At 39.6% G+C, this 27153-nt stretch overlaps 1 protein-coding gene and 1 non-coding gene across 2 annotated transcripts; both read right to left on the bottom strand.

Moving 5' to 3' along the window:
- Positions 1-429: 429 nt before the first annotated feature.
- Positions 430-3897, bottom strand: PPDPFL (pancreatic progenitor cell differentiation and proliferation factor like). The gene is made up of 5 exons (XM_065053497.1): positions 3738-3897; positions 3535-3631; positions 2456-2545; positions 2265-2364; positions 430-1839 (listed from the first exon to the last, which is right to left on the bottom strand). Exons 2-5 carry the CDS (start codon positions 3587-3589, stop codon positions 1827-1829), a joined length of 258 nt encoding a protein of 85 aa, XP_064909569.1. The 5' UTR covers positions 3590-3631; positions 3738-3897; the 3' UTR covers positions 430-1826.
- Positions 3898-11903: 8006 nt separating this feature from the next.
- Positions 11904-11994, bottom strand: TRNAI-UAU (transfer RNA isoleucine (anticodon UAU)). Its single transcript is given in 2 exon segments — positions 11904-11939; positions 11957-11994. It is a non-coding gene; the product is annotated as a tRNA-Ile (tRNA).
- Between the last annotated feature and the right edge of the window lie 15159 nt (positions 11995-27153).

The following is a 27153-nucleotide window of genomic DNA, read 5'->3' as shown; positions in this document are numbered from 1 at the left end:
CAGCTCAGAGCACAACATGGAAGCTCGTTACCACAATTTTCCAATGTTTCTGAATCCTATATTTCTCATGTACAATAAGGGCTACATAATTTCTTTTTTCTATGGCTTCAAGTCACAGTTGTCTACATTCAGCAAGCTGTCTGAACATTTTTCCCCTCCTTCACACCATGATGTTACAGACAAAGGTGTCAGGGTCTTACATTATTCCTTTTCAACCTGACATCAGACTTTAAGCAACAGACACCCTTACCTGGTAAATCTAAGTTTTACTAATTCTCCACCATTTAAAACAAACACACACCACACACCCCACACACAAAACCACACCCACAAACAAACCAACCCCCACCACAAACCACTCATCAACTGCACCACAATCAACACCAAAAACCAGTTTGTTATTAGAGGCCAAAAATAAGTCAGACCAAATACTGATTAAATCTTTATTAATAAAAAAATCTTAGTATAAAAAAATAGAATAGTTCTTTCTGTAAACTTAGAGAAAAAAGAAACATGAAACTACACAACAGCAGTAAAGTAAAATACATAAGTCAATTTAAAACTCCTGAAACTATCTTTTCAGAATTGTGGTTTTTGCTGTTGTCTTGTGCCATGTATTTACTGTTTCCACTGAAACTGTAAGCTTCCTGAAGCAGCGACTTAATACACTTTGGAGTTCTATGCATAACCATGACAACAATTTGCTATATTAACATCTACTGTTGTTAGTTCACCCAATGATGGACAAATGTTAGGTAGGTTTAGTGACAGTACATCAAAAAGTTGCATAAGTAATTTACAGAAATTGTATCATCCAGCCAAATACTTGTTATTTTCTATGACCTCTGATGCACTTATGTCATAGTCAGTAGAATACAGAATATGATATACTGCTTTGCAACACTGAAAACCAAATGAAGCTATGATACAGTATCTTTTAAGAGCATGAATCACAAAGGTAGATTTGGTTAATAACAGTAATGTGATCACTTTGAGTAGAACACTTTGCCAGACCTAGCACGTAACTAAACAGCAGGGAATATTGACAGGATTAGTCACTTGAGAACAAGTAGTACTTTAAGCTACAACAAAGCAGGTGAGAGTAATCTAAAACAGAGCTAGGATCAGCTCTGATTAAGGTCAGTGTCCAATAGGATTACTGGTTTCTTGTCTTTCTTCTATTCCACCCCCAAATACCAACATGCATACATATGAATGAGAGTTGTACCTGAGTATTTGAGACAGGGATTTACACACCCTGCTCAGACAAAGAGACCAAACTGATTACTGTTTATTTGTATAACTGGGCTTTCTAAAAGTAAAGCTATTAATATCTTGTAAACTTACTCCATGTAACAGGTACACAAATACTTGATGAAAAACGTGTGCTACAGAGCTTACTACCTACTCTGGACTATATGCTTGAATCTTGTTGACATCAGTGTGACTGCCTATAGAGCTGATATCGTAAAGGTAAAATTTAACACTATTGCCTGTAAAGTCATTCAATACACACACTTCTCCTTTTACTGTCATTTTTCACTAGCTATCCAAGTATGTCATCAGGATATTTAATGCAAGTAACTTCCATTAAAGAGGCACCTCAAATTATAGCAACTCTAATGAACAAGGAAGGCCACAGACATGTCCATTAAGCCATATCACTTAAGCTACTGAAAAATATTTTGAAAATACAGTTTTCTACCCTTCTAGAGGTTTTGTTTTCTTCTTGCAGCAGAACCCAGACACTAGGAAGACCCCAAGCCTCTTGGAAAAAGAAGTCTGTATGTAGTATCCCAGTCAGTAAAGCCAGCATGCTGTCATATTCAACTGTTGGTACTGCAGAAATATATATTAAAAAAGTCATGAGTATGCTTATATTTTCCTCAAAGATATTTGTCTGCCTAAGTATTTTTGAATACATTCGTATCAACTTTTTAACGTAAAGTAAAATGGGTAAACTGCATAAATGGGTGCACCAATGCTGTAGAAAGAGGATTAAATCAATATCACTACAAATACAGAACAGTAATAGACACTAGTACCTGCTTAATGTCAAGTAGCATATGCATTCACTTATTAGAATGAAAACAATGAAAGCTTCTATAACCCTACTCTTCTTACGGTACCTTTTATTTAAATCAACAAAATAACATTGCACTCCCCAGACTGTTTTCACTAACTACAACTTATTTACTAACACTTTTACTAATAGGAAAATTGAAAGAACAAGTTATCCCCTTCATTTAAAAAACAGGACTCACCTGCTTGCTGATAGTGTTTTTCTGCCAACGTTTGGTGGAGATGGTTCACAATGGAAAAAGCTTTTTATCCACCAATACTTATCAACTAATTCAGGTAACGCTGCAAAAGGAGAAAAAGCCCACACCATTAGACACTGTCTGAATAACAAACAGGCAAAATCCAAATACTGTTTCAAGGAAGGGAACAATACCATTAAATGCTTTGTCCTGGTCTGTCATGTTCACAGGATCCAAATAGCAGGAGGAGCTGGGAGAAACACTGGATTCAGAGTTCTGTGTTGCTGTTCATGGAAAACAGATACACACATAGTTTGTTGTTTGGTTTTGGTTTTTTGTTTGTTTGTTTGTTTTTGTTTGTTTGTTTGTTTGTTAAAACAACACAACACACAACACAACGTTTCAAGAGAGTACACTATTTCCATGCCAAGAATTTGTTCAGACTTGCTGCTGTCTTGGAGAAAGAAATCTAAAAGTTAAATTTACCTTGCTACAAAGCATAACTTACATAACTTTTAGATTATTTACATTATTCCACTACTGTTGTTTACATAAATAGTTTATTTCTTAGTCTACATACTGTTTAGTTAAAAGCATTCTGAGATCTGTTTGCATAACTTTCACTGAAATTGGTGACAAATCTTATGATCATGTACACATTGCTAACAAAGCAAATGAGTCTATTCTTGAATATTCCACTCCAAAATAACCTGATTACTATACTTTCCATTATGATACAACCAAATACTCTAATCACATTACAGTGTTCTTCCTGTATAAAGGGTCCCTGATACACCAGACATAGTCTCAAACCTGTGACTATCTCACATATTTAGAAACAAAATTGTGAGTTGGCTTTGTGTTCTAAGCATGCAAAGTAGACAACGAAATACAACTAGAAACCATAACTTTCTGGGCTAATGCTTTTTCTATGTCATGTTTTAAAATATTACTAAAAAAAAAAAACAACCAACAAAACCCCAAACCCCCAACATATCCTTAATGAACAATCCAAAAAAAAAGTAGATTAACAACCAGAAACAGATGTTCATTAAAACTGAAGCTCCTTGTCATCATGAAAGACTCTCCAAGAAACTAAGAACTACCAGACAAAGACACATCATCCAGAAGCCACCTTAAGCACTTTCTGATTTTTTCATAAGTGATAACAATCCGGACATCGGCTCGGGGGCAGGGTGCGTATGGAGGGGTGCTCAGCCTCCCTTCTCCAGAGAAACCCCCCAGGCAACTGCCGTCCCCCCCGAGCACTCACTTCTGTAGTACCGGTTCTTGGCCAGGAGGCAGCCGGCGGAGGGTACCGAGGCCATGGCAGCGACGAGACGAGAACACCGCCTCTCTCCGGGAGGAGCCTGGGGGGAAACAACGCGTTTCAATGGGGGGAGCCGCGCCCGGCGGAGAAGAGCGGCCCGGGCCCCCCGACACCGCCGCAGCCGCTCCCCGGTCCCGGCGGCTCACCTGCGTCGCCCAGAGAAAGCAGACGTTCAGAGGGACAACCGGGGCCGCGCTTCTCCTCCCCAGCCAGTACCTCCGGCCCCCCGGGCCGTCCCTATATGGGCCGCGGCGGCGGGCGGCCCGCCCCGGGGGCGGTGTGGCGGGACGGGAGGGAGCCAGCCTCCGTCATGCTGCCTCACAGCAGAGGGCCCCCGGCTTCGCGTCCTGGTCACCTGGGTACCTCATCCCGACTGCCATCTCTGAGCACTTTTCTGGAGTGCATTAAGTGGGGACTGAGAGCTGCTGACTTAATTAATGATTCTCACCCCTGTGGGGAAGGATTAAAGGGGGATGAAATAGACAGGTACTTGTTTCAGTAGAGATTTTTACTTTGATGACAAATATCCATATTACTATACACATACACGAGAGAAAGTGAAGTCAAAGCACGGATTTCCGGTCTCGCAGTAATAAGTGAAACCTGTGATCATCTAAAGTTTTGGTAAAGTTAGAACTAAGTGCCAGATAGAATGAGTAAGTTTTTTCTTCCCATAGATAAATGCACAACACTAAATTGTAATCCTATCTCATGGCAAAACTTGTCCTACAATATGTTAATTCACCTTTTAGAGTTGCCAACAGAAAGATTAACAGTTTTAACTCTTTGAATTGTTCCTGCTCCGCAAGGAAATACTTTTTCACAGGAGGAGTTGTGGGAAAGAACGTGGCCGTGTGTGCTGTGTAATACCATTTTGCTGCAATATATCTGACTACTTCAGTAGTGTATCCTATCTCAAATGATGCAAAGCCAAGGCATGCTATTATCTTCAGTACACAAGTGGAAATTCTGAGATCCAAAAGAGCTAAGATCAAAAAAATCCACCAAGCTTAGGTGTCTCATATGAAAGCAGTCTAGGTCTTCATTTTTTTATATAACACAATGCCACACTTCATTTACCCACTTACAGCTCTCATTCTCTTCAGATCCAAATTTAAGTACTCAGCATTTTGATAAATCAGATTCTCATTAGACATTGAAAAAACTGGTTAGTGGCCACCTATGATAAATGTAAGTAACTCACATAGCATCAATTACGAACTCAGGGGCAAGGTTATAATTCAGCTTTCAAGACAGCATTCAATTGCCTTGACCACTGAACTGTTCTTTTCTCCCTGGAAGCCTTTGCTGCATTCCTTACTCACTTTTCTACTTTTATCACACACATGGAAGAAGTCCTACTAAATGCACTCTATAATCTACTTAACTTCAGAAACTCACTTCATATCCATGCTTTCTGGCAAAAGAGGCAGGGCTCCTATTAAATAAATAGTACATAACCCCCAATTTTTTTAAAAATGCATTTAAAGAAGGAACGTTTTCAGCCTTTTCATTATTATTGCAACCTTAAAAAGTGTTCATTTAACATTTGTGTATGCATAGCTACAAAATGCACTAAACATTGAATTATATTTCATCTCATGAATCATGGATACTTATCAAAAGTATAACTTGAATTTAAAAATAAAATCAGTATGACCAATTAAATGAACGAATTTCCCACCCAGTCATGCCAGGATTACTTGGTATAACCCTCTTTTAGATATTAGAAGTAAAAAAAAATCTCAGTCACAACAACAAAAACAAAAGAACAGTTTATACTGAGCTTCACCTTGAAGCTGACCTGTTAATTATTCACTAGACAAGGTATATCTACTAAACTTAGCTACTCTTTCAGTTCTTGGAATATCTGTGAGCATGATGACAACATTTTTGAGCACATATTTTGGGTGCTTTCTTCCATGCACTTTTGTGAAATTTTTTTACTTTTCCTTTTTACTTAACCTTGTGGAAGAGTAGCAGCATGGGAAATTGTACAGTGTTACTTTATGGCTGCGTCAGTTTAATGATTGTATGGTTACTCTGACATTAATGTTTAGACAGATGTGAACAACTTCAATTAAAGTATCTTTCCACATGCATATGCTGAAAGGTAAATTTTTGACACACGAGGGTAAAATGTTCCCTCCTCCCAAGCTTCTGGAAGAGCAGATTTTACACATTTTCTTTGCCCAGTCTTATTGCCTATACACAATTAATATTTCAATCAAATTTTGTACAGAAAATATAAATCACTCTCATCTAAAGGGAATAGTGTCTTTATTTGACAGGAGGACTCTATGTGAGAAGACTGAACTTCTCTGGGTAGCATTTTGTAATGGATGTGTTAACATTTTCAGCAAAATTTCAGAAATGTTTCCTTCATGCATCTTTCAGTACCTCTAAGTATTCACTGTCTCAACAAATTATTTTGCATACCTGTACTGTCAAATTTTGAAAGGAGTCTGTAAAAAGAGGCTTTCCTTAAAGGAATTAAGTAGCTCTCCTGTGTAAAGTAACAAACCTTCCCTATGCAAAAATCAGTTCTCAAAACCTGCTTGGTTTGTTAGCTACTTCCAAGGAGTAGTGCCATCACTTACCCTTTTAATTTATCTGCTTTACTCTTCAAATATTGAGCAATTAATGAAGAATTATATGGCAGTGTGCAAGGTGGCAGGAGAATGGAGATTTATGTTGTATGTAGCCTGCGTAAGAGACATGGGGCCATAGAGCTGCTGGGGACAGCCTGAGCACAGAAAGGACAAAAAAAGCCTTTCTCTTTACTGCTGCAATGTGTGGCACCACCGAAAATCATCAGCTTTCTAGCAAACACCACTCCCAGTAGTGAAGTGACTGCTTACTGGCAGTTCTGGCACTTTTTCTTCTTCTTGTTCTTCATTTTATTATTATTATTATTACTATTATTACTATTTTTTTAAATCCTTACCACAAATATGAATGGAATACATGAAAAAAAAAAAAGATATTTAATGAAGATAAAAAGATTTTCTTTTTGTTCCTGATAATTTAAGATATCAGATGAGATGACACTGAAAGGGTACTGAACTCTAGACTCCATGCAGCACACTTCTGAATGATGCATAGTGCCTGAAGCATCAGCAAAGGTAGTGAAAAAAATTGACCTATAAACTGCACTGCTACGGTACTGGAAAAAACTATGCACATTGCTAAATTGTTGGTACAACTTTATGCATTTACAGTTAAATATATCAAGTTTTCAAAAGCTGTTACAAGTTTCTCTTCATTCAGTTCCATGTCCTGTGTGGCACTACGCTCATAAGAAAACAAAGACATTTTAATGTATGTCATTTTAGCTGTATTTAGCATTTAACTGAGACACATTTTTCTTTAGGTTCAGATACAAGCTACATAAGCTTGTTAAAATTCTTCCAGCAAGCTACACCTTTTATATCTTTCTAAGGCAGTATATGAATACTTGGATTCTTTGTTGTTTCATCTCTCAGGTATTCCAAAGAAGAAGCCTTATAGTTCCAGTATTACCAGCTATGTGGGTTATAAATTGTATTATGACAACATAGAATATGTAACTTACTGTGATGTAATTGAATAAAGCAAAATTGAATCATAGGCATGTTTATAAACCCCTTCAATATGTTCCTGGAGATTGACTGATGTATAGACATGAGAAGAGTTAGCTTGCTATTCAATTTCCCATCCAGTACAGAGATGCAAGGCCTAAATCATGCATATTTTAGTATTCTTGTTTATTTTGGCTCAAATGAACATTTCATTGCATGGCATCCACTTTTTCTAGTTGCTGTAAACAGCACTGTTACATTTTGATGAACACACACAGACTCCGCTTTCATTCACTTCTATATCTACTCTCTCTCTGTCCTTGCCAATAGTATGGACTCAGACTCACCAGACTGAATATAACCTGACACCTCTGCAGCTCTGCAAAAGCATCTTAGAAGGTGCTTATGCCTCACAGTGTGTAGCCAGCATTCCTTAGCACTGAGATGTGACACCCTTGGCATCCTCATTTCTTGGCTAGTTGCCCTGTCACCAGGCCAGATGCTCAGGATGGAGCAGCATGAGGTGCAAAAGGAATCAAGGAGCTTGTGAATAAGAAGCACATACTCATAATTTTGCAGCTGGAAAATTTCCCATTAACCTAGCAATAGAGCTGGCCCAGGCCACCATACACATCACAGAGCAGAACTTTTTCGAATTTAAGAAGTCAAAATACACTTGTGCAGCTGGGTTAGAACTGACTGTGAGGACAGGTTATGCCATGAAAGTGTGTAGGAGCCCTACATGGTGAGGTGCTTATACCCCGTAGTCAGGTGATCTGTGGTCTCTCTGATGGGGTTGTCACTCTCATCTCCCATGCCCCCGCTCCATCTCCTGAACCGCAGTGCTGATATTATACTGAGTACAGTGAGGGTGGTTAGGATGCTGGAGAAGTGTCTGCCTGACTGGTCACATCAGTAGAACCTACAGCCCAGCCCATAGAACTGTCCTGAAGGTGACAAAGGACCTGTCTGAAATTTTTCATACACGAGCTTCTGGGAAGGAATAGAACTTTAAAGCATACACTGCTGCAGGAGCTTATTCTGCTGCAGTGAGTGGGAGTTCACACCTAGAAACAAGAAAAACGACAATTGGCTTAGCTCTACCTAAGTCACAAATGTCCTGCGATTTAGTGAAAGCCATATTATCAGGAGGACCAAGTAGCCCCATGTAGATGGCTCATTATTCTATCATCTTGTTCTCCTTCACAGCACTTTTGTCTCCTCCAAAGCCACTGTGTAGTAAGTACACACAGCATGTTCTTGTATGTCTCAATCTGCTTCATTGCAATAAACACATACACATGTCATTATGTGTCTCATATACCTGCTTCATTTTATACGAGGACACCTGAAGAAACCTGAAAGTCTTAATTCACTCATAAGTCAGACCAGGCTGCAGAGAGGCACAGTGGAGGAACACTGATAGTGTAGGACTTCTCACACGACAGGACAGATCCTCAGTTCACTATACTTGTTATTTCTTTTCCCACACTTTAACCAGATGGCCTCAGAAGTACAAACATCATTAGGATTGACCAGGGGCTCTGCCATTTTTTCTAGACTCCCATACAACAGATAGTTTGTCTGTACCAGTAATTTAAATATGCTTAGGACCATTTTTTAGCCCTGAAGAAAACTGATATGCAATGGCCTATATCCACACTGGTTTATACTGCAAAATAATATGGTTACATCCAAAACAGTCTGTGAAGAACTATGTTAAATCCCAAGCTGCCTAGGAATTTTTTGGGGTAAAGCCGGGGAAAATCCTAAGCCGTTCCAGGTTCTTTCTAACATTTTAAGAGTACAGACTATCATGTTCTGTTCTCTGATAAGGTTCTCTGGCATTAATTTAATGGTTATCTAATTTAATGTGACATCATTGGTGGCTGATGTAAGAGGTCCAGAGCCCAATAAGCTTGCAAACAAGTGAATCTCTCCTAGGCATCCATTTGCAAACTTAGCTTGTTTAACATCAGGATGCTAATTAGGGTTCAGTTAATTCATTTATTTAGATTAGATCTTAATGAATCTAATGTGGTTACTGTTCTCCCCACCTCCACAGGTGGGAAGTCTTTTGCTCAGGCTTCTGCAAAGCTGCCTCTACACCCCCAGTGCCAAATCTTCCAGCACAGCAAGAGCTGGCACACATTCACATTCAGACAACTAGAAAAGGCTTTCTGCCTGAAATATGTAACATGTCAGCAAGGAAAAATTAGAGAGTAGGCACTGCCAATCTCTTCTTCTGTGACAACTTGGGAGTAAAAAGGAGAGAAAAGGGCCAGATAAGCAGCTTCTTTGGGAAACCATCAGTCCCAGCCTCAGTCCTACCTGGCACTGTTGCTGAGCCTCTAGGTATGACATATAGACAATGCACTTGAAGTAGCCTCCATGCAAAAAAAAACAAAGGTAACCAAGCTGGGTACCTCTCAAGATAAAAATTCCCAGCATCTCAGGAGAATTTACTCCAACAACAAACTCATCTCACTGGCAATGAAGCCACAGTTGGCAGCATTTGGAACTGAGGAAAGAAGATGAGGGGCTTCTTCAGGTCCCCCTGTCTATGCATCCTCCTGTTTATGGCTGGGAACAATTTTTGTCAAAATTTGTGCATTATTTGCTGTTACATGTTGTGTTTGACTATATACTGTGCATCTTATCTGCATGTTCTTGTTTTCTTACCTTGTTTTGCTTCTCTAAGTTTGTTTTTGGTGTTTGACCTGGTCTTCCTCTTTCCCGTTTAAATAAACATGTTTGAGCTGTTAAAGGTACAAAGATCACTCTTTTTTTCAAAGTAATTTTAGGGCTCCTAACACTTTGTCTCTTTGCATGACCACCTGCTGCAAGGCATTACAGCCAGCTCACATGGAGTTCAGGGTCCAAAGCTAGAAGACAACATAAAGAGCAGAGAGAGAAACTCCAAAAGGATGAGAATGGCTTTCAGAAAAAACAATGTAGTCCCACATAGACACTGTGTTTGTGAACTGAAAACTTTGCTTTAACAGTTAGAGGTATTCTGTTCAGGCATGCCAGACCCTGAGATCTGGAGGCCACAAGTTTTGGTCAGACTGAAGGGAGAAAGACCTTTCTGCTCAAAGCAGGAAAAATTTATGATTCCTCCCTGATGAAATGTATTAGTGGGAGAAGAAGGAATTTATCCACCAATCTTGGTTTGACTAATTCTTTTACTGTGGCACAGATGGCCGTGATAGAAGATTCCTAATCACAGCTCTTAGCTTTCTTGCTGGTAAATCCAGAGTAACCATAGAGGACAGGGCCTCTTCTTTCCAGTGTGCTTCATGGTCCCAGAGTGTGCACGATGCAGATAGTTTGGAATTAGTAGGCATATTACCAAATTCTGCAACGAGAACACACAATGAGAACACACCGAAGTATAATGTAGATACAATAGGCTGGTCTGTGTAAGGATCCACTGTTTGAAAACCACAAGCCTTGGGAACCTGAAGTCTTATTCACTGCTACTAAAGCTAAATAGATTCAGGCTTAAAACAGTGTAAGTACAGATTTACAAACCCAGAAATACGGAAGAAGAAATGAAAGAATGGCAAATCGTCCTTTAATGCTTTAATCCAGAGTTTCTTCTACTATGTTCTTTAATGAGTCTTAAAGATAAGCTAATTAAATAAGACCAATTGATCTGAAATGTGTTGCTCCAGTCCTCTGCCTCTTATGGCATGATCAACACTGACAGGTGCTTGTCTACTTACCGTGACACTGACTCATATAAAATTTAATCTAGAAACATAGAAATGGATATTGACACTTGTGTGCTGCTGGTGGAGGGGATCTCCTTTAGGTAACTGGGAGCCTGACCACACTCTGCTGATGCTACAGATCTCTCTCCTCATAGTGACTGGACTCTGTGCTTCCAGAAGACTCACAGAATCATAGAATGTCCTGAGTTGGAAGGGGATCATCAAGTCCAAATCTTGTCCCTGCATATGACAACCCCACAATTATACCATGTTCCTGAGGGTGTTGTTTAGTCTCTTCTTGAACACTGACAGGCTTGAAGCTGACACACCTCCCTGGGGGGCCTATTCCAGTGCTCCACCTCCCTCTGTGTGAAGAACCTTTTCCTAATGTCCGATTTAAACTTCCCCTGGCACATCTTCCTTCCATTCCCTTGGGTTCTGTCGTTGGTCTCCAGAGAGAAGACATCACCACCCCCTCTACCTCCCTTGGTGAGGAAGCCATAGACAACAATGAGTTCTCTCCTCAGTCTCCTCTTCTCCGGGCTGAACAAACCAAGTGACTTTAGCTGTTCCACATACAACTTCCTCTCCAAACCCTTCACCAACTTTGTAGCCCTCTTCTGGACACTCTCCAGTAGTTTTATATCGTTTTTATGCTGTGGTGCCCAGAATTGCAGGCCGTGCTCCAGGTGAGGCTGCACCAGTGCAGAGCAGAGTGGAACAATCACCCCCCTCGCCTGGCTGGCAATGCTGTGCTTGATGCACCCAGGACACGGTTGGCCCTCTTGGCTGCCAGGGCACAATGTTGGCTCATGTTCAACTTGCTGTCAACCAGAGCCCCCAGATCCCTCTCTGCAGAGCTGCTCTCCAGCAACTCGTCCCCCAGTCTCTATGTACAGCCAGGGTTGCCATGTCCCAGGTGCAAAATCTGGCACTTGCCCTTGCTAAAGTTCATGCAGTTAAACCTGGCAGGTGGGGGGCAGTCACGGTGGGGGGGGGGGGGATTTGGCACAGTGGCTGGAGCCCATAAAAGTCCTGCTCCAGGTGAGGCTCGAACTCACAACCTCGGCATCGCTCCATGTACTGTCCTATAAGTACCGTGCGCTGACCGATTGCGCCACTGGAGCTCCCAATAATAATAATAATCACTCAGTATTCATCAGAAAAAATACTATTTCAAACTTGTTATCTCTTTTTCTGTTTGTTTCTTTTTGCACACTAACCATTTGCAGTAATATTATATAACAGAACCAGGGTGTTATCCAAACACCTTATATTCTGAAATCTTCCTTATGATAAAGAAATATCATTTTTTACTTACTTAAAAAAAAAAAATCTTTTAAAACTTTAGACTTATTTGTGTACACCTATGAGGTTTTCTTCACATAGCTTTATCTAAAACTTAACACAGACCCTACATGACAAAAGACACATGATGCTGCGATTGAAACTGTGGTCTATTCACGGTCCAGTGCAATGCTCTGCACTACAATTCACAAATGTTGTGATGCAGAATTCTCAAAGGCTTTGCTGTAGAAGTGTATCCACTGCAACACAGACATCAGGCAGGTTGAAAACAGGGATAATGGTAGGTCTTAGCTCTGATTTTCTGCACATACATTTCATTCTTTCAGTTAGATAAAACAAAATACTGACTGTCTCTTTGATAACACAGTACCACTACTATGGTTGATAATGGAAAGAAAATTGTTACTTGCAGATTGTCAGCTCAAGGAGTGATACATTTGCTGTTGTTGTTGAGTAAAAGTTACCATTTACAATGAGGATAATGATTATGATCTAATGATTACTTGTTGACATATAAAATGAGTCACTGTCATCAGGTCTTTCCATGTGAAATAGATGTCCGTGTAGTACTACAGATAAAATTCACCTGCGCAACTGATATTAAGTGGATCCATTTTGACAGCCTGAGCAAATGACTAAAGAAATGAGAAGATGCTATCTCTTCACACCTAGTCTTAATTGCTCTAAGGGAAAAATATGTAAATAAAGCCAAAACAAACACATAAGACAGAAAATTTACACTGTCAGTATCCATGTTACACTCGCTCTGACTACAAAAAGAGAGCCTTCTGACACTTTTATATGGCAACTGAAATACACTTTTCAAATACTTATCTTCCTTCGGTACCTGCAATTATCTACAAGTTCCATTAAGTGCTTAAAGATCTTATCTTCCACAAATGAGCCATATAGTGGCTTGACCTACCCTGTGCTTGCAGAAGTGACATGCAATCAAATCCTGCATTATCTATCTCCATCTCTGACAAATTCTGTAAATCCTCAGTAAATAAGAAGTGACAAACTGGAAAAAAAATGATTGAGGTTTCATCCCTGCATCATTAGTGATTGTTTTGCTTCCATTTTCATAACCAACAAATATGCTCCGATTGCTTGTATGACCAAAGGAAAATGGGAGCAAAAGAAGCTGGAATAAATGCTGGATTAATTTCACATAACTTTTTCAGCACAAATTCAGATAACAATGTGTTTGAACTCAGCAAAAGAAGCTAGAAATACCTAGAACTGGGTTATGCAACCCCAAAAATGTCACCTCTGCTTGATTCATCTCACTTGTCTTCAGCTAGAGTTCCCAGCATCTTAGCTCCTCCAGATCAGCCAGGAGACAAGAGCTTATAATTGCCTACAAGTGTTTATATCCACCCCTTCACCTTGGAGAAAATGAACCGTTGTCAGCAATTTAGGGTAGTTATCATTTCCCTGTGTAGAGTAAAATCCTGCAGCCACTTATCATAGGCTGTCATCCCTTGTTAATGTGACAGCTACTGTCAGCCTGAGAGGGAGAACTGCTGCCACATAGTATTTGACCAAATCACCGTAAGCCACTTTGGAACTGCTGGAAAAGTACTGGCCCGTGGTTTGAGAAATAATTGTTAAGAAGAAGAGCTTGTCATTATACTTTCCTTTTTCTTATAAGACACCTATGGGGAAAGGTAGTTCTGCATATCTGAAAGAGCTTTGGTATTGGAGCTGGGAAAAGCACAGAGAGGTTACAGTTAGGCAAGCTGCCAGAACAAAGTAGTTTTTCTCAGCATTGGCTTCAGCTCTCACACATCTGTTCTATAACTCACCAGCTTGGTAATGTTGGCCTTCAGAAGAATCAGTGCCTGGACAGAAATCAAGACAAGTACTTATAAATACCTCTGAGGATCCAGGTACAGGTACTTTTTGGTTTTTCAACAGACCTCTATCTCTGTATTCTCATCTGGGAGACCCAAGGACACCAAAAACCTAATGTTAATTTTTTTAATGAATGTTGTTGGAGATATTCATCCTCAAAACTCCATCTATTTTTATTTTAACTCTTAAAACCTGTATCTTTATTATAAAGTACTGTGTTCTAACTAGCTTTTTGAAGAAAACATTCACAAATAATAGCAGTTCAAATTAAATTGTTTAAATCTTCACTTTATTTTATGCACAGTTTGCAATATGCAGAATTTCAGTCAAATGCACACAAGACAGCTGTGCATCTGTCACAACAGCACATAGAGCAGGGTTAGCTAGTTGGAGATAAAAGCCAACAAGAATAAATCCTGTGCTCAGACACTCAACTTTATGTACTTAATTACTGTGATTTTGTCTGTATATCACAGATAACCGTTTCAGATTTTTTTTGTCTAAAAGTGCAGTACTTTAATAGAGACATAAAATACCATTTAAATCAAAAAGCTTTTCTGAGTATGAAAGCAGTGATTCAGACACAGTTCATTGACCTGATTCATTTTAATTATAATACAGTCCAAAATTATACCCTTTTTTATTACAGCATAATGACTTTTTCAATTTGCCAGAAACACAAAAAATGGACAAAAGTAAGATCAGAAAAATCTTATTGCAGATCTTCACAATTTTCTTACAAAATATGGTTACAAAATATTGTTCTATTAGTAAATTGTATCAAAGCGGTTTTGAAATTGATAGTTCTGAAACAGATAGTCTTTGGTAATTTTTAAAGTATTGTTTCATTTCCCTTGATTCATTTACTTAAGATTTATCTATTGAGTTGTTTAAACTCAAGTGGTTAATCTGTGTCAAACATTTCATTTGTGTTGTAGTTAAGAAAGGGTGTAATTCAGTCCTGCCACCCTTCACTGGGGGTTGAAGGATTCCTACAAACACTGGATCTCAAAAATAGGAGATGGGACTACTGCAGGTGTCCACCAGAGGAGCAGGGACCACCAAGGTGGCCCTGGCAGCACCTCAGAAGTACAAGAGGGTCTGTGAAGCAGCTGTGTTCCCTATGAATGAAATCCTCTCCCTGTGGTTTCCCTGATGCACTATTCCAGGTACTAAATGAAATCTGGCTCACCCTGTTCTCTGCACTGGCAACAGGCTCAGCTTGGAAAGAAGCATCTCTTGGCTGCCTTATGGCTCCAAATTCCATCTGCAAATTTGCAACATCTTGCCAAAGGACTATTAGAGTCATTTTTGTCATTTTGGGTTTGTAGGAGGAAAAACGCATAATCTTATCAGACGCCTAAAAACCTTCACACTTTTTTACAGAAGTGAAGATATGGAAGGAAGTATTCAAACCTTAAGAAATCTGTAGTGAAGCTTGGAAATGCATCATTAGCCATTAGCACTGGTCTTTTATATACACACATATTCAAGCTATGTGGAAACCTTACATGTAGATATTTACCTGGTAAGGCGTTTCTTCCACGGATCTGCAGTGCCACAGGGCAAGCAAGCAGAATTAAGCCATGTCGACACTGTTCCCATGACCACAATAAGGAGGCCACAGGCTGCAGTGCCTTGTCTGTGTCTGCAGTTCCCTCAGTTTGCTTCAGGTGCATTCCTTCCTGCTTTGTTGAGAATGAAGTTCTCGAGGACATCACTACAATAATGTAAGCTCTTATATCTCCTTTAAAAGACATCTCTTGCTTCTGCACAGACTACATGGCCCGTAGGAACACTGTCTGCTCCAGTCTTAGATCTGCACTGTTCTGTACGCATTACAATAAGCTACAGCTTGTGAAGTTGATGAAAAACAACAGAGGCAGTAAGAAGCTCCAGATATCTCCAGATTCAAGGACAGCAAAGCCCATCACCCTGGATGGTTGCTGGAGGCCATTTGGCTGTTGGATCTCCTAGATCATGTTCTTCAAAAGCTGTGCCAGCACCAGCTGAATCTCTGCTGCTTTCTGATGCACTAAGAGCATGGCAGGTGCCACCATCAAACTCAGTTTTGCCAAGTCTAAATAATTCTCGGTAGGCATCATGAGCCTCTCCTGGTGATTTACGTTCATATGTTGCTGATTTCTGGATACAAAAGATTACCTTCATGGGTCTATCTTAGAAACTGCTCATTGATGGAGATGCATCACACCTTTTTCTGTTTCTCTTTTCCCGGTCTAGAAAGTTACGGGTATTTCTCCTTGGAAGCTGTTTCTGCCAGACTCCTGTGGATCCATGGCACAGCAGTCTGGTGGTAGTAAATCTGTTGTGGCTGTGGATGTAACAAAAGACTGCAGGCCACCACCACCTGCTCCTTTCCTGTCTGGTGAAATTCTACACCACTCTGGTCATCTTTTCTGTATGCAGGGGAAATAGCACACTCAACTATGCTAGGTAGGATGTCACGATGACATTTTTCCCTAGCCAGTGTTCTCTGGACAAGACCGATGCTTAATACAATCACACAAGCTGAGAAACCACAGGCAATTCATGCACACAAGAGTGAGCCATGTGCACATTTACTGCAGGTTTCAGAATTACTGCACTTTCTTCTCGAAAAGAGAGAACACACTTATCCCAACAAAACTGATACCTGTGATGTGTAGGTGCCCTCCCGCTCAGTGCAGATAGTCGTATTCTCTTCCGGCAGCTGACTCCAGCTTTCATGGGGAGTACATCTGCATAAGGGAATCTGAATGGCGATTGAGGTGCTAGGGAACCTGATATGCCCTTTCTATGAAATGTACTTTCTGTGAAAATGCTGTTGCATTCACTGCAACTTAACAAGTATTTCAGAGTCTGTGCAATTAGGATAGGGAGCTCTTTTCTAGCTGAAGTGGATACAGAAGTAGAAATGCTCAGCTAGTTCTTTCGCAAATCCTCAGCACAAACACAGGTTTATCGTACCTCACTGTGCAGCCCTATCAGGGAGCAGTTTCTAGTTCATGTGTAACTCAGTTGGCCCATCTCAACAGTCTTCAAAAATGTTTCTAATTCAGGAGCCTTAGGCACCTTAAGTGGGGAAGGTCCAGCTGGTCGTTATTCAGATTTTGTGTGGAAGTTCCTCCAAAGTTTTCTCCTCTGGTGGGTGCTTTCAGTCCACCCTCAGGAGCATTAGACAGACTGTGTGACATGTAAAATTACGCTTTATACTCTAAACTGCTGCAAGGAAAAGGATTGTGTAAATATAAGCAGATGTCTGCCCAGTGGTATAGATGTCCCCCTGTTGTGAAGCTCAGTGCTGATAATACTGTAACTCAAACAGAATGAGGTAGAAGTCCTTCAGACCAGTGGTTGAGAAGCTATTGCTGTTCATGGGACCATCTTATTGTGCTTGGTCACAGCCCACAGGACTGTACCAACTTACACAGAGACTATCTGACATGCAGGGAAGGAGTCCCTTTCTCATTTCTAATACTCAGTTCAGTGCTTAACATGTCTGCTTTGGGCATGTATTTGCTTTGCAAATTGAACATTTTGCAAGACAAATAAAAATGTAAAGTGCTCAGTACAATAAATTGCTTTCTTCAGGTTTTCTTTTCAGATATTTCTCAGGCTTCCATCTGTTGATCTGCATTACCTCCCATTACCTTGATCCTCCATCTGGTGGCTAGACTTTCTGCTCAAACATTCTTCACACTCTCCAACTAATGCCTAGAGAAGAATTATAATTCCACACAGATTTTCACCTGAATTTTCAAATCCTTTTTTCTTGATTTTTTGCTAGGCACTAGCCCATAGCTCTAGGGAATCTTTCAGGTTTGCTAGTAAAGCTTTCACATTTGAAGATCACTGAAAAGTTTCATAAGATTTTAATCTGAATCCAAAAGCAAAAATCAAGGAGGAAATCATAGCCTAAGAATGAGCATTACATACTCTGTTGTCTTTCTTGCTTTCAGATCCACATACATAAAAAAGCAGGTGTACTTGTTTCAGTACAATCTATTTAATTCCTTGACCAAATCTTTAGCTGTAGCAGGCGACAATAACATTTTTTCAAGTTTTTAAATTCAGTTTGACAGGTAAGACTGTGAAAGCAGTAGTTCATTATTTTCTATTTATGAACCAAGCTGAGATTCTATAATATCCTGTCCTGATGTGATCTGTTGTTGTACTCTGATTTCCTGCCCCTGTTATCTGACTCCTGCTGGAAATTTTACCCATAGGTGCTGATGTGTTACCTTTGAATACAATCATGTATTGTTGCCTGTTCTCTCAGTTTGATGTATTTTGGGTGATAAATGGACATCTTGAGGCAGTCATCAGACTTTAATTCGACTGAACAGATCATATCTGAAAATCACAATTTTCCTAGAGCACTGCTGAAGAGCAGCCAGTAATTTCACATTTAGCCATACATTGTTGGCTGTTTATTTGTTCTCTGCAATATGCACTACAATGCTTTTTCTAGTACTTACGGCACTACTCGTGTGTATTACTGTCAATGTTTCATAAACTACCAGCAACAGGAAAAAAATATATTTACCCACAGAAACTGGGCAAAACACAGAAATGAAACACTATTACCTGTACATATCAAATAATAAACTAAGTTGTTTTACATACTGTTAAAACTATGAAGTCCTTTATGGGTGCCTTTTTTACAATTTTTTTTTCCTCAAAGCCTCTGGAAAGCCTCAAATTTGAGAAACTTTATGCTTTCCCTTGCAAGGCTTTTTAACGTAGCTGCATATAGGTGTTGTTCTGCTGCTACATTTATGTTAGAATATTGGTGACAAGGGGTCCACTTCTGATTTATAAAACTGGAAAGTTCTATCTCTTTCCTCTCCTCATTGCTGTCTTTGTTTTCCCTTGCCTGCCTTTCAGCTCGTAGAGCCCATACCAGTTGAGCTGTAGCCCTTCTTCTGGTGTTTTATAGTTTTATTGAATTTAAGGACTACTAAATAGACTCATCCAAGCTCCTGTACAACAGAGACCACAGGATATTGGCCTCTGCTGAGCCCAATAACTTGCACCTGGCTGAAAAATATATTTCAGGAAACATTTAGTCTCTGAACGCAGTGAAAGAGGAAGACTGCCACTTCCCTTGCCAACCTGCTGACATTTTCCTGCACCCTCCATTTTCCATCTTATAGACAGTTTTACCCAAAATGATATATTTCCTTACTTTTGGCTACTGTTAATTGTTAAGCACATACAAAGTTCTAGTTAGGGTGATGTACAAGAAAGGAGCTGGATCCCAAAAACCTTTCGTATTGTCATAATCATGTCAACTACAGCAGCAGCTGATATTAATGGAATTTGCTTATTTTAAGAAAAGAAAGTTTTCTAGCTGAGTTCTGATATGTCAGAATAAGCATGGTCAGCTTTCATGAAAAACTTTCAAAGGGCCAGAAGCTCTTTGCTGTTTTCAAAGAAACACCACCAGAGTGCTCTTCCCTCCTCTGTATGTAAGCCTAGTACTGCTGCAGGCTTTACTCTCTGGGGAACATGGGGCTGCACCATCCACTCCTCTGTTGGGACATGTAGGACTCCAAGGGGATAGGAAAGAGCTCAGGTTCTACATTTTTTCTCCAATGCTCAGCATATCAAGGCGTCTTCTGTGCCATTTGATTCATCTCAGAAAGGATATGTGTGAACTGAGGCAACTTTTCTGTGTGGCAATCCCTCTGTACTGCTGAAAGTCCAAGTTAGCTTCTACATGAGAAGTTTAAAACTTGCACCTTCCTTATGAAGCTTTTAAGCCCTAAAAACTAGATGCTTTGAAATATGATGTTTTGTACCTAACTGGTACAGTTTCTAGTACTATGAGTTAAAAAGCAAGACTTTGTTGTAGCCCTCAAAAGTCAAAATCCCTTGCCAGGTCCACTCTGTAGCAGCTGATGCTTCACATCGTCTTCTATTCAACCACTTACACAACACTTTTCTGCTAAAGATATTTATTTTTTTTCGAGATGCAGGGGAAATTCTAGCATTTTCTAGAACATTCAAGGAAAAATAAGTTTCTATAGCAAATTGGTTTTGAGTTATTCTGTTTGCACTGCATTTTGATGAAAGCCCTGGAACACAGTGTCACCTGTCAAAATCCATGAAATTCTAGATCCATTAAATTCATATAGAACTACATAAAGAATGAAAAAAAAAAAAAAATGTATGACCTGCTACCACAAGCAGATAGATCTGCAGAAAAAAAAAACATTTGTGGTCATGCCCTGTTTTGAAACAATCAAGGGATGCTGTGGGGAAGTAATTTTCACTACTTATGCTTACAAGTCCAGAAAGCCAAGTAAAAAGCATGGTGATGACAACAACTAAGTAGGGTGTCTGTGCTGAGCCTCTTTAAGGAAGTAACTTTCAAATATATATGTGGAACAAAATACCTGTTGAAAGCAGGTTAAAGTATTTTGTGGAAGTCTTGTAATAGCATACATATTTTCTATAGTTTGGCCTGTAGTTCATGTTTACTCAGACTCTCAATGCAATCGCTTCTGCAGTTGCCTTATGTTAAATGGGGTGGCTGAAAAGCACATGGTGTAATGAGAAAATCTGTTTGGAAGGTGGACTGATAATTTATCTAACTGAATATATCAAAATGTCCCTCTGTTAACATATTCTATCATGTTTGTTTGAAGCCTCATTTATGGTAGACCAAATCACATGTTTAAAATTTCTTATATTTCTTGTGGAAAACATTTTTCTTTAGAGCAAAACCTCAGACTCTGGTTCTGTTGTACCAAGGACTGCTATTGTCAGTCACTGGCATTAATCCACTGGAGAGAGACTGAACAGGCGAGAAAGTTCCAGAGTATCACTCCATCTTTCAAAAATGTGTTCAAAACAACATCACGTGCTTTTCAGCTGTAACATCTCTTGCCTATCTTCCCAGTATCAAACAAGAGAGATATAGAGGATTGCTGGATGAAGCAGAGCAAACATGCACTAGAGCGCCTGATAGCACAACATGCCAAGTTACATACTGTGTGGGTAAAAGTCCATTGATACTCTGAGACATAGGAACAACACTAACTTTACCCTGAAATTCTCTTTTTTCCAGAGCCAAACAAAGTTTCACTGTCTGCCTGCCTGGCCTTCTGTGAATAATCTATACTTAGTACTCTTTAAGGAAAACTTGGCTTGACTTAAACGTAGTCTCCAATGAATATTAAACTAATAATGAGTGCACTTCCCGTAAGCTATTGTAAATTCTTGTATAATTCACTGGGAGTGAATTCCCCCACCCCATAGACTGAGCATCAGCTGGGCAGCTGGGCTCAGATCTGCCTTAAGCCTGGCTTTGCAAGATGGGCAGGAGGAAAGTTAGGTCTTCCATTGCTGTGAGACACACTCAGGACCAAAGGCCTGTCTTGACAGGAGTGACAGCCCACAGTACAAGGCCAGCTCAGTACCTAATTGAATACTCATCCATACCAGCAAAGTCTTCCAGTTCCAAACTGAGCTGTACTCAAGGTGATGGGAGACAGTTTGCAGCTCCTATGCTGCTCATGCTCATGTGGAGTGGGAGAGCCCATCTGGTCCCTCTGGTAATACTGACGTTTTCTACATTCCAGACCAGTCCTGCCCACCTCTCTCTCTGCTTCCTCTGATTTCCCATGAGTTAAACCCTGTGGGTATTTTTCAAGTGTGGTAATTTAGGCTGATCAGGGCAGTCAGGTCAAGCCCTAAAAGAAGATAATCCTGTTTCTGCTGAACTACATTTGGGAGGAGCACAGAAATTGGACTACCCTGGTTCATCCTACTTTATATTTCCACCTAAGGTATTCAGCTGCCTTGATATGTAACAGCTCAAAAGTAAATTTCCTCCATAGAAACGTAATGCTGGAGTTGTCTTCAAAAGATCTGTGCCAGCAGCTCCTTGTTTCAAGTCTTCTGATTAAAAAACATTATGAATGCTATTTTATGCCTGTATGTTCAAGTCAGGCATTTTATGGTGTTTAAAAATTAATAGAAATTGAAAAGTCTTTGATACTGCAAACCTCAGCATTCTGGATTTCCTTTTTCACTCCTTTATACACGCTGCCAAAATATTTGTTAACCAGCTGCAACCTTTACCCTAGTTTCACTGGGTACTGAAATAGTCTGTTGTGCTGTAGACTTGTTTATCTGCTTTTAATTTGCTGTTCACATTTAATATAGAGTGTAGGAACCAACAGACTTTTGTGGGGCAAAGGTAACCTGTGTAATGCAGCAAAAACAGCATGAGGAAAATGTTGAAAGTTTAAACCCACCTGCAAGCAACGTCCTCTGACATTCAGGCAAACCTGAGTTCAGATTTCTGAACTGAACACTCATGATCATGAGTCACATCTAAAGAATTTATATGCAATCGCTTTTCTGTTCCCTATAAACTCTCCATACCCTGATTCAATGTATAAGCAAATGTATCTTAAGCTAAAATGCTTCAGGATTTCAACAGAGATATGAGAAAATGAATTATTCTGATTTTGCCTTCTGTAATGCAGCTTGGGACAGTTTAAATCCTCCTGAAAATAGGCAAAACAAGCTAGAATAGTTCTCATAGTATGAATTAACAATAAACAGGCCAAATGCTAACTCAACTAAAATTCCACTGATCAGGCAAACTGAAAAAAAGACTTCAGGGCATAGTCCTGTAACTGTAATTTGCAATATGTAGCACCTTTTGTCTAAGACTTTTATAAATATTAAAATACAGAATGTAATAAGTCATTGTAGACTTGACTAAAAGAAGTATTTACCCTCAAACAGGCCGTCAAGGTTTCAGAAGTCAGGACTATTCCCTCATTCCATTGCCATGTCCCAAAAGACTGATAAGAAAAGGAGCCATTGCAGACTGGACAAGGTTGCCCGAAGGTAACAATAACAGGCTGCATCAGGCCATAGAATAAATTATCTGTACCGTCCTGATTAGCCTGCAGATTGGGAAGGCATTGAGCATCAATGTATTGCAAATTCCTAATTACATTGTGCCTTCATGCAAGGCTCTTCTTGGTGGTTGAAAGCCATATTTTAGGCTTTTTTTCTCTATTTTATGCTTTTTAATCTATTTTTTTGTAGAAAACCAAGATGGGATATGTCTCAAAAACACATTGTTTCAAGGATATGTATGTTCTGGGAGTCCTAACAACGTGAATAATCCCATACCTCTGTGGATTTTAATGGCTTAACCAAGTTTGTTGATATTGGATTTAAACTTGAGAAAGAACACATCTCTCCTGCTAGAAACACTGGGAAAGTTCTGCCTTTAATTTCTTTTCTATTGTACAGAAACTGTCTCATTTCTATCATCCCTACATGAATGTGTAAATCTTATAAAAATGCAATATTGTAGAAACAGATTTTTCTCTTGTTGTACTCTCTCTGTATTTATATATTCTTACACATACATTCCAGCTTAAAACTAAATGCTGGAAGGTCATACATGCATATGTACAACTTAATTTTTCATGTAAAAAGTGACATTTTAAAATTTCACCATAAGACTGAAAGCAGCATGTTGCCAGAAGAAAGAAAAATATTCTGCAGAAAGGGAAAAAAAGCCCACCTTTCTTCCCAGCCTTATGCCCCAATGCCAAGGTATAGACATGCCAATCTTCTACATGCATAAAATATGCACGTTTTGATGGAAAAAAAAAATCCTCTTTTTGACTGATAGAAGAATATAATTTGCAAAGGTTCAAAAGGTTATGTTTATACTATTGAGATGGACTGCTTACACAGAGAGGAGATATGTTCTGTTATACGTCTATCAATACAGCGTTATTTTTGGACTTGTTCAAGAACAGAAGTACAGAATCCATAGTCCAAACACACTATGCAATTAAGTGTCATTAAGTGCATGCCTCCTATAGGGGCATTTCTCGTGAGACACCTCGTGCTCTGCCATGTATCTGTCCTGGCATGACTTACAGTCACCTCCCTAGACAGGTGGTCCTTTAGTACTACAAAAAGACAGCTCTAAAGGGGGTTGAGTTTGCTCTAATTGCTTTCTGAGCTGTCCCACAGACTAGTAGGCTTAATAACCATGCGCTGCTAACATGATCCATTACACATAGCTCCCGAATTCCTGGTTGGAGGTCAGGGCAGAGTGAGTACAAAGTACCTGTGTGCATACGTCATGTAGACGTCACCAGGAGCACCCACAGGGAAAGGTGGTGAGGAGTCACTAGCAAGATTTAAATTAACACTTTAGCTTTCTGTTTAGTAACTTGTAATTACTGAATAGGCCCACCAACTCTGCTAAAACTGGAAAAATAGTATGGCCCATATCACAGTCTGCATATGTAGAGCACTCTTCTGGGAGTATTCTGCTCTTTCATAATACGTGCTTGCTGCAAAGAGAAAGTGAAAATAGCTTTTTTTTTTTTTTTTCTCTATCTAGCAACAACAGGAAAAGAAACAAAGGCTTACACTATGGCACAAGATAAACTTTCTAATGGCGAGATTGTTCAGTAATGGAGTAGACTGCCTGGGGAGCTATAGTTTCTCCCTCACTAGGAGTTTTTTTTTTAACAGGACATAACACAGCCATCTGTCAAGGATGATTTATATATAGCTTATCCTGCCTTGGAGCAGGGTACAGACTAACTGACCTTCTCGGATACCTTCCAGACCTGTTTACTATGATTCCCCATGCTAAGATTCTTCTGTAGATGTGAAGTATGCTTTTACATGCTGTATTTTTTATTCTAGGGGCACAATGCTTAACTCTTATAATTTATCTTTTTCCTAAAATTAGTTCTGATTCATTAAGTGTAATGACAGTTTAATGCACGTTTCTTCATTCTTTGTATACAGTATTCTCATTCAACTGTAACTCTGCAGTACTGGAATACAGTCACCCTTAGCTTTCCTTTTAATATGTATTTCAAAGCTCAGCCAGATTCCAGCATTAGGACCCTGCCCAAATCTGTCAAAACAGTAAAGGTTAGAACTGACCATCTAACAGAGCTGATTGTTCACATGATGTCTGTTGAAGCTGGAAATGAAAGCCAAGCTGAAACGTCAGAAAAAGCTGTGGCAAAGCCAAATGGGAGAAAAGCAATCCACGAGGTGTTTTCTGTGATGACATCTTTGGCAGTGGGGAAAGATGACCCTGTTTTTCTTATCCACAACTGTGTAGGACTGAACCCAGTGAATCAGCAGGTCATCTTAAATCATTTGCCCTGACTGCACAGTGAGATAAGCAAAGGCAGATTATTTCAAACTAGTAGCTTCTAATGTTACCAAAGATACATTGAAAGCAAAAATAAACTCTGTATTAATATAAAATACTGCCATAGGCAACACTACCAGTCCATTACCTATCTCTGAGTCTTACCATCTTCAAAGATGATCAGGGGTTTTTCGATGGTAATTATAATTCTCTATTGACTGTTTAGTAATCCTGCCTCAGCTTTTCTCTGTTGTTTACAATTTAGCTTGTGTTAGAAATTTAATGCACTCTCTCTTATGTTATACAGTTCACTCTCAGAACATCTCACACAAACAAAACCATTGAGAATCAGATTGTGCATGCTATTCAGACGCTGTTTTTAAAGAGGATATCCTGGCAGATACTCATGTGCAATTGAAATATTTGTTGACAAAATAATTGATGACACCACAATGAAGTGTTTTCTGTTCAAAATCTCTTGTCACTGCCATGCACATAAATTATCTTCATATGCTTTGTATTAATAGACATAATCAAGTGAGACATCCTTCCCCATAAGCCAGTACTAACTGATTTCTTTTAGAGCATACAGATGATTAGTGAGCTATTTGTAGAAGAATGATGTTAGGAATATTATGTTAAGAGTAACTGTAACCCATTAATACTAGCTATTTCTGAAACATCTAGTGTAGCTCTCCATATTATTTATGTCAAAATTAAAATAAGTGTATGTGCGTGTGTGTGTATGCTTAGAATTTAGGAAACTCTTTCTGTGATGGAGGGGTTCTAAAGGAGGGAACGCAGTGAAGCTTTTGGGTCGCATAAGTCACATTTGGCAACTATGCACCTTCAAGTATCTCTGGACTTCAGGAAGCCACCTCTTCCAGGGATGTGTGTAGCCATGCCCTGGTCTCTGATGGTGGTAGTGTGATACAAAGGGAGTTTGCCTGGTGTCCTGGCCCAGAGACTCACCATGTTGTTACTTCCCAGCTGCTCTGAGTTGGGTCCTGCCAGTAGCAAGGTATGTTGCGATAGGACAAGGGGTAATGGTTTTAAACTAGATGAGGAAAGATTCAGGCTAGACATGAGGAAGAAATTTTTTACAATGAGGTTGGTGAAACACTGGCACAGGTTGCCCGGAGAGGTGGTAGATGCTCCATTTCTGGAGACATTCCAGGCCAGGCTGGATGGGGCTCTGAGCAACCTGACCTAGTTGAAGATGTCCATGCTCATTGCAGGGGGTTGGACTGGATAACCTTTGAAAAGTCCCTTCCAACTCAAACCATCCTGTGATTCTGTGATAATTTTCTTTTTGAAAATACAGGAAATTTATAAATGTCAGTCCATTTTGAAATACTCTTGCTTTATTTTTTTTTTCCCATGATCTCATTTGATTTGAATGAAACCTTTTCATTATGAACCAAACATTTTCTGGTCCTTGGAATACAGGGGAGCTGCTGAAGTTGCGGACAGTCTCCCCCATCACCTTTCTCCCACTTCAGACCAAAGAAAATTGGAGCAAGGGCATGTTTATTAGTGCTTGTTCTTGCTCCTTCTTCTGCCTAAGTTTGTATCCTTAGTTCTGGTTCTCAAAGGCTCATAATACTTGAAGTCAAGTGGGTGCAAAGAAAGATCCTCTTTCATATGCACGACCTATTAAAGGGAGCATGTCACTTAAGGTCAGCTGGCACCTGCAAGTAAAGCTATAGCAAGACCACAGGCTGCATTTATACTTATATATAAAGCAGAACAGGGTCTCTTTTCTGGGAAGAGGCATGGTGTGTCTTATAATCATATGGATATAGTATCTTTGTCCTAGAGCAAGCTGCTTCATTTGCACTGATATGTGGATAGAAACCCTGGTCTATGCCAGTACCAGGGTCTGTATCCCTCAACCATAGTAACAGCAGCAACCCTGCTGATACGGTTTTCCTTCATGGGAAGTGCT

Source organism: Columba livia, chromosome 2, assembly GCF_036013475.1.
Source record: "Columba livia isolate bColLiv1 breed racing homer chromosome 2, bColLiv1.pat.W.v2, whole genome shotgun sequence".
Lineage (NCBI taxonomy): Eukaryota > Metazoa > Chordata > Aves > Columbiformes > Columbidae > Columba > Columba livia.
The sequence above is the reverse complement of the archived record's forward strand: the minus strand, read 5'-3'. Positions and strand labels throughout refer to the sequence as shown.